Source organism: Trachemys scripta, chromosome 3, assembly GCF_013100865.1.
Source record: "Trachemys scripta elegans isolate TJP31775 chromosome 3, CAS_Tse_1.0, whole genome shotgun sequence".
Lineage (NCBI taxonomy): Eukaryota > Metazoa > Chordata > Testudines > Emydidae > Trachemys > Trachemys scripta.
The window spans coordinates 124,486,162-124,501,671 of NC_048300.1; the positions used below are offsets into that span (position 1 = coordinate 124,486,162).

Consider the following 15,510-nt stretch of genomic DNA (forward strand, 5'->3'; position numbering starts at 1 on the left):
GGCTGGTCTAATTCATGGAAGCTTCACTCAGCTGTCTATGGGCCATCCTGCAGCCCAGAACAGCCAGAGCAGAGTGCTCTGGCCACACTCCATCCAATGCACTCTACGTAAGGGACTGCAAAAGGAGATGGCATAGGGCTGTTATGCTGGCAAGGAACCTCTTCGCAAAATAGAGGAGGGTGGGGAGAGAAGGAATTCCTGGCAGGGCAGGGGGAAATAAGTCTGTTTTCAGGCCCTTTTATGCTGCAGGAGCAATGTAAAGAGGTCAGAACACAGCAAAGAATTAGGGCATAAATCTTCAAAACTTGTCAGACTGGTATATTAAAGTGTTAACTGACCCATTCTCCCCTCAATGATTGTGATCTGTTCCCTAAACATTACAGGGAGTTACACGTATGCACTGATGAGAGAACATACAGTGTATGTAAATGCACTACATGAAGTCTGGCGATTGTGGGAGACCACCGATCAGCTCCCAGCAGGCTCTTAAAAAAAGACAGGTGAGGTCTATACATGATCAGTTGGCATACACTCATGCTTATCTGTTGGGATAGAATACTATTCACTAAATTGAATAGGAATTGACAGAGGTGGGAGTACAAATGAGTATATGTGGACAGCCTATATAGCATAGCAAATGTCATCTCTTTTGTAAGAAGTCCCTCTACCAACACAGGCATACTGATGACAGAAACTTGTTCAAATATGATCACAACTAGAAAGTACATAAGTTTCATCACTGTAGACTCAGACTTTAAGGCCAGAATGGACCATCATGATAATCTAATCTGACCTCCTGCACATTGCAGGCCACAGAACCTCACTCACCCACTCCTGTAATAGACCCCTAACCTCTGGCTGAGTTACTGAGTCCTCAAATCATGATTTAAAGACTTAAAGTTACAGAGAATCTGCCATTTACACTTGTTTTAAACCTGCAAGTCACCAATGCCCCATGCTGTGCAGGAAGGTAAAAACCCCACAGGGTCCCTGCCAATCTGACCCAGGGGAAAATTCCTTCCTGACCCGAAATATGGCAATCAGTTGCCCATGTGCTCAGGGTCTAAGACCCACCAGCAAGATACCTGGGTTAGAATTCTCTGTAGTAACTCAGAGCCCTCCCCATCTAGTGTCCCATCACCGACTGGTGGAAATATTTGCTACTAGCAGTTGATGGTTGCCTACATGCCATTGTAGGCAGCCTCATCAGAGGGATCACGAGAGGGAGAGATAGCTCACTGGTTTGAGCATCGGCCTGCTAAACCCAGGGTTGTGAGTTCAATCCTTGAGGGGGCAATCTGGGGATTTAGTTGGGGATTGGCCCTGCTTTGAGCAGGGGGTTGGACTAGATTACCTCCTGAAGTCCCTTCCAACCCTAATAATCTATGATTCCCCTCCATAAACTTATCAAGTTCAGTCTTGATGCCAGTTAGGTGTTCTGCTCCCCTTGGAAGGCTGTTCCAGAACTTCACTCCTCTGATGGTTAGAAACCTTCATCTAATTTCAAGCCTAAACTCGTTGATGGCCAGTTTATATCTATTTATTCTTGTGTCCACACTGGCACTTAACTTAAATAACTCCTCTTCCTCGCTGCTATTTATCCCTTTGATGTATTTATAGAGAGCAATCATATCTCTCCTCAGCCTTCTTTTGGTTAGGCCAAACAAGCCAAGCTCTTTGAGTCTCCTTTCATAAGGTTTTCCATTCTTCGTATAATCCTAGTAGCCCTAATAGAACATTTGGCAAGCAGAGAAAATAAATGGTTAAAACTTAGGGACCATTCTAACTGCCCCCTAGGCAGGCCGTATTTCAGCAAGAACAAACTGAAACCATGAAAACCAGTTGGGGCTTGTCTATGGTTACAGCACTGCAGTGGTGGCGCCGCTGTAGCGTTTAGTGGAGATGCCACCTACATTGACAGGGGAGGTTCTCCCACCAGCGTAGGGAGTCCACCTCTGAGAGGAGACAGCTATGTCAACAGGAGAAGCCCTCATACAGCTTTATAAGCAAAATTCTCCAGATATTTAAAGCTTGTCTACACTGCAAATTAAAAACCTGCCGCTGGCTCAGTCTGTGGGGCTGTTTAACTGCGGTGTGGACTTCTGGGCTCAGGGTGTAGCTCAAGCTCTAGGACCCACCTATCTCACTGGATCCTAGAGCCTGGGCTTGGACACTGCAATTAAAAAGCCCCACAGCTCAAGTCAGCTGTCACGGGCCAGCCGTGGGTGTCTAATTACAATATAGACATACTGTTAGACACAGTTTTTTTTGCTTGCCTATAGCTAGTGTTTCTTAAATGTTTGAAAGCTGAGTTCCCCTTCAGGAAAAGGAAACCAATAGTGCCCTCACCTCCTGCAATTGTTGGAAGACTAATTTTAATGTATACATCTTCCATGTCCCCCTCCCCTGGCCAGTGCTTCACTCTCACACCCTACACTTTGGGCACTTCTGGTGTAGTTTTCATAATATGATCCTTCCTTCCCTTTCTTACATGCTTTGATAAGCACTCAATTTTGACATTTAAAGTATTATTGAGCACATCTGAGTTAGCACCCATTGAAATAAACAAGGCAGTTAACTCCTCACAGGTATAATTGCAGGCTCACTGCAATTCAGGCAAATACCTCTGCCTCAGTTACCTTTCAAAATGTGAAGCATGTGTTTCTTCGCAGCAACAGGTAGAAACCTCTCTTTTAAAAAATGAAAACAGACTCTGCCAAATAATTAAGAGGTCTGTGCACCCCACATCTGAACTTTTGAGAACCCATTCCCCCAAAGAGGAACGTTCTGCACTTTGGGAAATGCTGCCTTAAAACATGAGGCACCAGTTAAGGTATACTTTGTATTAAAATGGAACAAACAATGCCATACGTAGCAAAGGTAAAAAAACCAAAACACCTGGCTCATTGTTGGTGTGTTTGAAATATATCCTTATGTGGGGAAGAGTGGAAGATAGATTATCCACTCTATCATGTAAACCTGCCTCCTACACTCATTCAAGTCTGGCTAATTCATACAATTCACTAAGCAGTGCAACGCAGCCTGCAATTCACTAAACCTGCAAACTAGCTGCTTGCCAAGTGTGAGCAGGTATAATGCCTGGTCTACACTAGGAAATTAAGTTGGTATAATTACGTTGCTAAAGGGTGTGAAAAATCCACACCCCTGAGTGATGCAGTTAAACTGACCTAAACCCCCATGTAAACAGCACTAGGCTGATGGGAGAATTATCCTGTCAACCTAGCTACCGCCTTTGGGAAAGTGGACTACCTACCCTGACAGGAGAAGCCCTCCCATCGGCGTAGGCAGCGTCTTCTTTGAAGTACTACAGCAGAGCCATTACAGTGTTTTAAGTGTAGACAAGCCCTAAGATGAATACCGGTGGATTCCCCTTTAAAGATGACATACTGTCTACAACGTAGCAGTCAGCCTGAAGCAAACAGTTAGACCTCCCCCAATTTAGCCATATAAGGAAGGTGACTCAAATAGGCAACATAGGGCAAACATGACAAGCTTCACAAATTACACTGATGCCAGAACATCAGAGACTGACACAAGCAAAACAAAATTGTGTGATCACAGACCGGGCTAATTTAACAAATGGACACAAATGCAGGCAGCTACAAACCAATGTTTGAACATCACCTCTGAGAACTGAGGCCAAGACTTGCATTAAGAATATCAAATAGTTGCAAGCCTCAGGTCTTATGCTCGGATAGTGACGTAGTATCATCCTACATTTAGCTCTAACTTCATTAATGGTAGACTCAGGTCTCAAATTATAGCACCTTTTAAAAGGTGCTATAATAGAATAAGGAAAGTATCCTAGATTTTAAATATTATATTTTGTAATGTGTGTGTGTGAGGGGGGGGAGGTTAGCTACCCTTGTTTGCCAAAACAATTTAAAAGACAAAAAATACTATCACTACTTGTATGGAACTGTCAAATAAAAAAAAAAGCAAAAACATTTGTGTTTTTTTAATCTGTAATGCTTCTATAGCAGCATTTAACTATTCCCAAATCTTTGCGGACTTTGAGCATTATAGTGTAAAAGCAAGCATGTTTTGGCATTATAAAATACAACTATATTGCTAAGGTTTAGTTTCATTTGATAGGTCAGGGGAAGGTGAATGTGTGAAAATAACTGGGGTTAGTCAAATAGAAAGGGATAAAAAGTAAACATTTAAAAAAAATACTTCATGTCTTATTAACTTTTAAAACTAAAAACACAGCCCTCTGAGCTATTCAAGGTAAGTTTCTTCTTCTGTCTAATGTAATGTGTTGGAAAAAAGTCTCTTTGTAATGAGATTGCCAATCTTTTTTTCCATTACACAGCAGTTTGATACACGCCTAGTTTTATTATTTGCATGTTCTGATTGGAACATTTTCAAATTATGACCTGATGAATCTCATCTGGTATCTTAACTATCTCAGCTGAAGTCAGCTGCCTATATAAAGTGTAACATTCACTTGACAGATGCTGTTACAGTAGTGTATAACTAACAGCAGTAGTCAACAATCTCACTATAAGGCCATGTCTATACTATCACTTATGTTGGCAAAACTTATGTCACTCAGGGGTGTGAAAAAAAAAAAAAAACACCCTCCTGAGCGACATATGCCAGTGGTAGCGTGCACAGTGCTATGTCGGTGGGAGAGCTTCTCCTGCCAACACAGCTACCGTCGCTCGTTGGGGTGATTTTATTATGTCGACGGGAGAGCTCTCTCCTGTCAGCATAGAGCAGCTACATGAGAGATCTTACAGTGGCACAGCTGCATCGATACAACCATGCCACTTTAAACTCTCTAGTGTAGACACAGCTTAAGAAGCACAAGAGACTTGATCTTGCAGGCTATTGAGCATGTCCTACAAGACACTGAGCACCTTTGATGTCAGTAGAAGTTAATGAGAGTGGCAGGTGTACCATACATCACAAAAATTAGGCCTTAGGTGAGATAGCTCAGGTTATTCATTCAGCAAACCTGAATATTTATCAATTAGAAAGCACACTCATCCCCATCACCAAGTTCCAATCAACAATAACCAAGACAAGGTGTTTTGTTACCCTGTTTTTTAATGTCAGAGTCAAATTCTGACAGTAAGCATTGTAGGAGATATTTTACTTTTCAACACCTTGAATTCAAATTAAGCATCCATCTAACTGTAGATTTTGCTTTTCTATTGCTCTGATACAAGAGTGACTGTCACTTCATAATACAATATGGGACACTGTCAACTTGACTTTTACTTTTAATACTGACACTTTTAAAAATTCCACTTTTTGACAGTACAATTTTTAAACAGTATTGTTTTTTCACCTCTCCAGCTGATGTTTATAAGGGTCTTTCACACAAAGGAGAAATTAAATGACTATACAGTAGCATGCAGTGAAATGGACTACACACAAAGTTGTCAAAAGCACAAAGAAAAACTGAAAAAAATACCATTTTTAGTAATTGTTTTAAATTAAAGTAATCCGTAAGTGTTACTTTTTACTATGGTCCATACAAAATTTGATAGAAATGCATGGTTTTCAAATTCTCAGTGTCATTTTTAACTGAGAATAATCTAGCTATTTAGATAGATATTTAATAAGTGCTATATGAAAATGTATTGATTTTGTCAAGGTAAAAGCTACAATGAGCAGTCAAATTAAAGTATAAAATTACTTACAGGCTAATTTTTGTTGTAACTGTAGATCTGGAAACATCCAAACATAAATTTCTCAGCTTTGTGCTGTCTAAATCGGAATTTGCTTGGTTTTCGGTGGATTTGCCTAGTTCTCCATTCTGAATCCCTTCAGTACGCAAGAGAGCTCTTCCCTCAGAGCTATTTACACGTTTTACTGCCTTGGATTCAGTTTTCCTTTCAGAAAGTAAAGAAATAGTGTTCTCTGTGTCATTGGGAGAGGAAACTTTGGAGGTCTCTGCTTTGTTTTCACTAGTAGGTGCAGATACCGCTCCCTTTTCCACTGAAGTACTTTTTGTTGTTGGGTTACCTTCTGTTGCTGCCACAGGTTGTATAAACTGCTTTTTCGGTAAAGAATCTTTTACCGGACTCTTCGAACTAGTGGGAGAAATAGGGACTGCATCAGACTGGTTATTTTTAAATGATCTTCTCCTGAAAGGGGATGAAGTTGGGAGATGCTGTTTGCTTTTCTCAGATTCGGTTTTAGGCAGTCCCTTGTGGTTAGATCCGATTTTTAGGTCCTGGTTACTCAAGGTAGAAGAGTTCCGTTCAGAAGTCTGTTGAGGAGATTTAATTTTTCTTTCTGAGTTGGTTAGTTTTTCTGAAACCACATCAGAAGGAACATCACCAAAAGCAGAATCTTCTTTTGCAGTATTCTCAGTCTGATTTCTCTCTCCATTTAGAGTCTCACTAGATGACTGAGATTTTCTCCTCTGTCTGGATCTCCTAGTAACAGATTTTTTATCCATTGTGTCTGTGTCACCCCAAACTTCTCCCGATAGAAAAGTCACAGATTCATTAAAAGGTGTTTCTTCTGTTTTACTAAGATAGATATCTAATGTTAGAACTCTAGCAGGATGTATGTGCTCAGCTGATTTGGATTTCAAACTGTGTGGCAATTCCTTTGAAGCTGCATACTCAGGTTGTGCAGATCCTTGCACATTCACTAGTGATTTATGATTTAATATGTTCTTTTCTAAGTCTTCACTAGATAAATTATTCAAACTTCTGATGAAATCCGGTGTTGTGGAATTAGTAATGTCTACAACAGGCTCTTCTTTTAGTTCCAATGTCTCCACTGTAAGGTCACTTTCAGAGAATGTGTTTTTTATTGTTTCGGTGCTACTGTTCCAATCAGGTGACCACACAATATCAGAAAAGACTTCCTTGCCGCTCCATGCTGTAATAATATTGTGCCTCAAAGGTGTTATTTTCTCACAATATTCTTGTGTCTCTGCAAGATCATTCCAACTTCTTTCCTCCTGCACTTGGGGAATTGTACATTCTTCTTTCTTTAGGTCTTCACTATCTATTGATTTCAGTGAAGCTGTATCCTTATAAGGAGAAACTGATTTCCCACTTTTAATATTTGGACTTGTAGAGGGTTCTAGTGAATTTTTGGCATTTTTTCTCCTCCCTGTACTAAACAAATTTCCAAGCTTTCCCAATACCGGTTTCTTTTTGTTCTCTTCTTTGGAAGACTCCGGAGACTGTGTTTTGGACTAAACAAAATCAGAAAGGAAAAAAAAAGTTTGATAATGTGAAGGTATTTCTTCAAACGTATTATTAATAATCATTTATATGTTCCAAGAGGTAGCAAAGGGGAACTAAACTGTTTATTAAACAGTAGGTCTTCTTAGAAAATAAATGCTTTACTTTTGTTTTATATATTGTTATACAATTATTTTCTAATTGCACACATCTTGGTATTGGTATAATTTTATTGGTAATATAAGTCTAAAATCTTCAAACACTTGTGCACACACTTTCAGTTTGTTCATCAATGTGAAGATAGGTTCATAGATTTTTATGTCTGAAGTGATTTATTTCCATAGCAATTTTGCAAAGGAAGTTTAAGTTATTACACAGGAAAAATATTACTAGCTGTGTTACACTAATATGCATTGAACTCAATGGTCTGGCACTATTTTAATAGAGGGCAGATTTTGGACCACAGTATAAGTGACCGAGGGCAGATTTTAACCCTATGAGCTAAATTTTACCCTATAAATTCAAATTAATTTATTTCCTTCTTGATAGGTTATCTAGAGAATTCCAGTATATTTACAATATCTGTCAGTAAGTTACAAAGAATATAAACACTTTAAAAAGCAGGCATAATGCACTGGAAAAATTTCAGCAATCAAAATATAACAAACATTTTAAATAATATTTCCTGTCTAAACTGATTAGTGCTATACAAATCAATTTTGTTTGCTGAAAAATTAGAGCAAAATAAACAAAGACTCTTTCACAATATTAACATAATCTAAATCTTTTCACAGTAAACTGTGTATATTTTATTTTTAAATAGACTAATATTTTCTTTATAGCCAGCATTGGAAGGATTAGATTTTTATCAGTTAATGTTGATAAACATTTATTTCACCATACACAAACAAGCTGATGAAAATATTTCCATCGATAATCAAAGTTTACAGATGGGCAAAATAAGAAAAAATGCTGCTTGAGAACTTAGAGTTTGATTTAAGGCTATTTACCTTATATATTTTACAATTTATGTTTTAATTGTTATAAAGTTTTAACTTTTTGAATCTCAGCATCTACTGCCAGTAAATAATTGTCTGACCTCCCTCCATGATTTCCCATAACTGAAAAATATGGATTAAAATAAAAACTATTTTTAGCACATGATTCTGTGCAACTGTGAAAATTTAAATAAATAAAAATTGAAAAAAATCTTAACAACAGCATCTGTCAAAATTAAACAAAAAATATAATTCTGACAAGTCTATTCATAGCTAAGTAAAGTATACATACACTCAGTGAAAAATGAGGTTGCTCTATGGCTATGCAAAGTGAGATGTCAAGCATTGTGAATCACTGTCCCTAAGAGAAACACCTGAAGCGTACAGCTCATGTTATTTCTCCCTCCCCTCAACATAATGTTGAAGCCATGGGAGCGGTACACAACTGGGGGATGTAGAACGAAGCAGGGCTGGAAGCTCACCCACGTGTCCCGAAAGGCTAAGCAAGCTGCACAAGGCTCCCCTTCCTTACCGACACGCGACCACTAGAGAGAAGGGGCAGCACGAGGTTTTCAATGCACAAAACGCCCGGCGTGCCCGGGTCTGCGCCCCACTCGGACTTTAGCCCCGACTGCTGAGTTTACACTGTACAGGGTCCGTCCTCTGGCATCCCTGCTCGCAGCCAGGTGTGGGTGGAGCGCACACTCATCCCTCAACTATGCCCAGCTCCTTCCTGCCGCTGATAAGGGCAGGGAAAGCCAGGAGACAGCCGCCTCGCCGGCAGAAATTTGTCTATCAGCCCCGTACCCAGCCACGCCACCTCTTAGCCCGGCGCGGGGACCGGGCAAGCTACTCACAGCGAGAGGTAGGCGACCCCAGCGCCTCCTTCCTCCGGCAGCCCCAAGCCCGGTGCACCGCGAGGAAGCGCAATCAGCGCAGCCGCTCCTATCTCGCTCCGCTAGTTCCCGCGGCAGAGGCGCCAGCACTCTGAGCGCTCCCTCCAGCCTCCAGCAGCAGCAGCAGCTCCGCCTCCTCCTGCCACTCCCGCCCCACAGGTCGGGGGCCCCGGGAGCTGCGGCAGGGCCCCAGGGCAATGCGGGCGGGGCGTGCCCAGGAAGCGGGAGCGCTCAGCGCGCCGAGGAGCGGCTGCAAAGGCGCCTTGGTGCGGAGGTGTGGGCGGGTGGCAAAGGGCGCGGTACCTGGGCGCACGGGCGGGGAGGGGGTGCAAGGGGCGCACAGCGGGTGAGACTTGGCGGCCCAGGGCAGGGCAGGGGGGTTTGAAGAACCGGAAGGCAGAGAAGCGGCGGCGGCTCAGAAGGGAGAGAGACGGGGGAACAGGACGGGAGACGAGGGATACAAGGAGCCAACAAGCGGCAATGCACAAAGTGGGGGAGTTGGCGCTACCAGCGCGTGTCTGAACAACTTGAGCGGCTGCTAGAGCAGAGCCGATTCCCAGCTATCCAGGGCAAAAACCCGCCCCGAGCAAAACCGACAAACTTTGATGCTGAGGGAAAAAAGCCTAGAATTTAAAGTATCCAGTCACGCCCTCTACCTCCAACAACAGCTGTAGGAAGCTGCTCTCGTTATAAAACAGGGCTTAAAGACGTCAAAGTGGTTTTGTACAAAGCAAATGCCCAGGATTAGTATGGGGGGGGGGGAGGAGAGTAGATGCACTAAGCAGCGTGGTGTTTGGTTAATTATCATAATGGTTGTTTGACGATCAGCTATTTTACTTTACTAGCTGCAGGCACACTAGGTGGAAAGATCATGTACAGATTCCAGCTCGTTAGGGGACGGAGTACGTAGGAGATTAAAAAAAAAACTACTGGACAGAACAGTAAATGAACATACAATATGGAACGATTCTGCACTAGTAAAGAGGTGGACTGAATAAGCTACTTGGCCTTCAACAATCTTAACTTTTCAAAATATATTTACTAGCCTGTGTACTAAAACTTGTTTTAGTTCAAACCTTGTTACAAAGCATATTACTTAATTGCAGGCATAGAAACTTGGGCAGTGAAGAAACCACAAGGCTACCTAGCAAGAACTTCAAGCCAAAAGAGGAGAAATGAATTTGCAGAAGTGAATTCAGTTCTAGACAAAAAATATAGATACAAATTTTCCTTATAAAGATTGTGGCATTGAGGAGTGGGGAGGGAGTCAGCACTTAATAGAGAATTAATAAGTTTGAGAGGCTTTGGATAGTCTGAATAAAGCAGAAGACTAGGGGGAAATAGAAAAGTCTTGATAAGACTACATAAATTAAATAAAACAAAAAACCCTCATGAAGACAACTCAAGTATAAAGTTAGGTCAGTACCTACATGTTTTCAGGATTGCAACCCAAGTCATTAGGGCTATGGGTATGACCTGTGTGCAAAAGTGAAAACCTCACTCTTAAACACTCTGATTCAAACACATAAACAAAATATTGTGCAATAAAGTTTGCTCAAGTACAACCACCCCCAACCCAGACATGAAAAATGAAGAAATCCACATTTATATCAAACATGCTGCACAGCAACCAATCCACAATTTTATAGAAAGCCCTGGCTTCAATAAATGTGTCCGCCATCAAACTCAGAAGAAAACACCCCACCAAATAAATCTTAACTTTGCCCTGTGGTCACGTTGGCCCACGTCCTCAAAGGTATTTAAGTATCTAATACGTTTGAGGATCTAGGCCCTCAATTTACCATCCTCAATTAAGGATTTTTAGATCATGTCTCTGGTGGTTGGTGTACAGATCTGCCAGTGAGAAGTTTTGAGATGTACCGTCCTCACTTCACCAACCAACAGAACTGAAGCATTTAAATGAATTGGAGAGAAATGGTGGTGATTAGTTGAGTAGCTTCTAACATCACAATAATAATAATAATAAAAAATAATACCAAGATTGTATATAGAGCTTTTCATCATGATATTCCCTAATGACCTGAGCTATTGATTTAGCCCCACTAAATATAGCTGTCAGATACAATAATAAACAAACTGGGTAATTATGACCTAATTTCTCCAAATATAGACTATATATGTGTTTTCAATGAGTTATAACTACATGCAAAGAGTGAAGGGCTAGTAATAAACCAGTTGTTAGCTATAGGGAGATAAAAAGGCGAGCCACTGAAAATCAGGCCCATTTTAAATTAATTCAGTTTACAAGCAGTTTTATTTGTTAATTCTCTGAAAATTAATTCTGTACTTAACAAGTAAATGCTGTAAATTTGGAGATGATACATACAGTTGGGATTATGTTTTCCAATGTGTATTACTGTGCATTTATCAACATTGAATTTCATCTGCCCCGTCACCCAGTTTTGTGAGGTCCATTTGTAACTCTTCGCAGTCTGCTTTGGACTTAACTATCTTGAGTAGTTTTGTATCATCTGCAAATTTTTCCACCTCACTGTTTACCCCTTTTTCCAGATCATTTATGAATATGTTGAACAGTACTGGTCCCAGCACAGACTCCTGGAGGATCCCACTATGTACCTCTCTCCATTCTGAAAACTGACCATTTATTCCTACCCGTTGTTTCCTATCTTTTAACCAGTTACTGATCCATGAGAGGACCTTCCCTCCTATCCCATGATGGTTTACTTTAAGAACCTTTGGTGAGGGATCTTGTCAAAGGCTTTCTGAAAATCTAAATACATTATATCCACTGGATCATCCTTGTCCACATGATTGTTGATGCCCTCCAAGAATTCTAACAGATTGGTGAGGCATGATTTCCTATTAAAAAAACCATATTGACTCTTCCCCAACAAATCGTGTTCATCTATGTGTCTGATAGTTCTGTTCTTTACTATACTTTCAAGAAATTTGCCCAGTAATGAAGTTAAGTTTACCAGTCTGTAATTGCCGGGATCGCCTCTGGAGCCTTTTTAAAAAATTGGCATCACATTAGCTATCCTCCAGTCATCTGGTACAGGAGCTGATTTAAATGATAGGTTACATACCACAGTTAGTAGGTTTGCAATTTCACATTTGAGTTCCTTCAGAACTCTTGGATGAATACTGTACCATCTGGTCCTGGTGACTTATTACTGTTTAATTTATCAATTTGTTCCACAACCTCCTCTAATTACACCTCAATCTGGGACAGTTCCTCAGATATATCACCTAAAAAGAATGGCTCAGGTTGGGGAATCTCTCTCACATCCTCAGACATGAAGACAAATGCAAATAATTAGTTTAGTTTCTCAGCAATGGCCTTATTCCACTTGAGTGCTCCTTTAGCATCTTGATCATCCAGTGGCCCCACTGGTTGTTTAGAAGGCTTCCTGCTTCTGATGTACTTAAAAAATTTTTTTGCTGTTACTTTTGAGTCTTTGGCTAGCTGTTCTTCAAATTCATTTTTGGCCTTCCTAATTATATTTTTACACTTCACTTGCCAGAGTTTATGCTCCTTTCTCTATTCCTCAGTAGGATTTAACTTCCACTTTTTAAATGATGCCTTTTTGCCTCTAAGGGCTTCTTTTATTTTGTGGTTTAGTCACAGTGGCACTTTTTTGGTCCTCTTACTATGTGTTTTAATTGGGGGGTATATGTTTAATTTGAGCTTCTATTATAGTATCTTTAAAAATTTTCCATGCAGCTTGCAGGGATTTCACTTTTGGCACTATGCCTTTTAATTTCTGTTTAACTAAATTCCTCTTTTTTGTGTAGTTCCCCTTTCTGAAATTAAATGGTACTGTGGTGGGCTGCGGGGGCATCCTCTCCACCCCTCCCCCAACGGGATGTAAAATTTTATTATGTTATGGTCACTGTTACCAAGTGGTTCAGCTATATTTACCTCTTGGACCAGATCCTGTGCTCCATTTAGAACTAAATCAAGAATTGCCTCTCCTCTTGTGGGTTCTAGGCCTAGGTGCTCCAAGAAGGTGTCAAGAAACTTTGTCTCTGCTGTTACCACTCAAGAAAGAGATCTTGGAGTCACTGTGGATAGTTCTCTGAAAATATCCACTCAATGTGCAGCAGCAGACAAAAAAGTGAACAGAATGTTGGGAATCATTATGAAAGGGATAGATAATAAGACAGAAAATATCATATTGCCTCTATATAAATCCATGGCATGCTCACATTTTGAATACTGCATGCAGATCTGGTCGACCGATCTCAAAAAAGTTAGATTGTGGAATTGGAAAAGGGTCAGAAAAGGGCAACAAAAATGATTAGGGGTATGGAACGGCTTCCATGTGAGGAGAGATTAGTAAAACTGGGACTTTTCAGGTTGGAAGAGATGACTAATGGGGGATAAGATAGAGGTCTATAAAATGACCGGTGTGGAGAAAGGAAATAGGGAAGTGTTATTTACTCATAACACAAGAACGAGGGGGCAGCAGGTTTAAAACAAACAAAAGGAGGTATTTCTTCACACAATACACACCTAACCTGTGGAACTCTTTGTCAGAGGATGTTGTGAAGGCCAAGACTATACCAGGATTAAAAAAAGAACTAGTTCATAAGACAAGTTCATGGAGGATAGGTCCATCAATGACTATTAGCCAGGATGGGCAGGGATGGTGTCCCTAGCCTCAGTTTGCCCGAAGCTGGGAATGGATGACAGGGGATGGAACACTTGATGATTACCTGTTCTGTTCATTCCCTCTGAAGCACCTGGCATTGGCCACTGTTGGAAGACAGGATACTGGGCTAGATGGACCTTTGGTCTGATCCAGTATGCCGTTCTTATGTTCTTATATGCTATATTATTCATACATTAAAAAGAGCTAAATTCAACATTAACTATTGAGTCAGATAGCACTTCCATAATGTATTTGCATGAATAAAGATTTCTGAGGGTACATCTATACTTACCTCCGGGTTCGGCGGTAAGCAGTCGATCTTCTGGGATCAATTTATCGCGTCTTGTCTAGATGCGATAAATCGATCCTGGAAGTGCTCGCTGTCGACACCGGTACTCCTGCTCCGCGAGAGGAGTATGCGGAGTCGACGGGGGAGCCTGCCTGCCGCGTGTGGACCCGCGGTAAGTACCTTGTAGTTCGAACTAAGATACTTCGACTTCAGCTACGTTATTCACGGAGCTGAAGTTGCGTATCTTAGTTCGAACTGGGGGGTTAGTGTGGACCAGCCCTGAGTTATTGAAAAGCACTCTGGGTAGGGTTGCCAACTTTCTACTTGCACAAAACTGAACACCCTTGCCCCACCCCCTGTCCAACCCCCTCTCCGAGGCCTCCCCTTCTCTCAGGCTCCACCCCCGCTCACTCCATCCCCCCTCCCTCTGTTTCTTGCTCTCCCCACCCTCCCTCACTCGCTCATTTTCACCAGGCTGCTCAGGGGGTTGGGGTGCAGAAGGGAGTGAGGGCTCCGGCTGGGGGGGGGGCAGGCTCTGGGGTGGGGCTGGGGATGAGGGGCTTAGGATGCAGGAGGGTGCTCCGGGCTGGGATTGAGGGGTTCAGAGGGCAGGAGGGGCTAAGGGTTGGGGCACGGGAGGGGGTGAGGGTTGCAGGCTCCGGGCGGCGCTTACCTCAGGCAGCTCCCAGAAGCAACAGCATGTCTCCCCTCCGGCTCCAATACAGAGGTGCGGCCAAGTGGCTCAACGCGCTGCCTGGTCCACAGACAACGTCCCTGCAGCTCCTATTGGCCGCGGTTCCCAGTTAATGGGAGCTGCGGAGCTGGCATTTGGGGCAGGGGCAGCACGCAGAGCCCCCTGGCTGTCCCTACACTCAGGAGCCAGAAGGGGGGCATGCCACTGCTTCCAGGAGTCTGTATGAGGTAAGCACTGCCGGCAGCCTGCACCCCTCGCCACCTCCCACGCCCCAACCCCCTGCCCCCAGGAGCCTGCCTTAGCCCCGCTGCACCGCCAACTGGACTTTTAACAGCCCAGTCAGTAGCACTGACCGAGCTGCCAGGATCCCTTTTCGACCGGGCGTTCTGGTCAAAAACTGGACACCTGGCAACCCTAACTCTGGGTTACATTTTCAAATAGTACATGTTAAGCATGGTTGAGTTTGATTTGCAAGACTACATGTACAAAAACTTAGTTAGTAGTAGGCAAATCAATTGCACCTCTGGAAAAAAAACTGCTATGTGCAATTATCTTGCTTAAGTTCTTAATTATACGTTTGACATGCAGTATTTGAAAATCTAGCTTTAATCTCTTACTGAAGTTTGAATTTGTTTTATGTCTAGATAAATAAATGCACACACACAAGAAAACTGTTGCTTGATTCTGAAATACATGCCCTGTGTAAATTATACTGAAGTAACAGAGCATCACAATTACACACACCACTTACAAAACGCATAAAGGCCAGGTTCTTGCCCTGAAGAGCTCATATTTTAACTCACACAAATATAATA

General features: G+C 42.0%; 1 protein-coding gene across 1 annotated transcript in view; it reads right to left on the reverse strand.

Annotated features, from left to right (window-relative positions):
* CRYBG1 (crystallin beta-gamma domain containing 1) overlaps nucleotides 1-7,186 on the reverse strand; it is a 62,315-nt gene extending 55,129 nt beyond the window's left edge. The window contains exon 1 of the mRNA XM_034765945.1: nucleotides 5,676-7,186. Within this exon, the coding sequence (XP_034621836.1) occupies nucleotides 5,676-6,439 (764 nt within the window). The 5' untranslated portion in view covers nucleotides 6,440-7,186. The remainder of the gene's footprint in view (nucleotides 1-5,675) is intronic.
* Nucleotides 7,187-15,510: the final 8,324 nt, after the last annotated feature.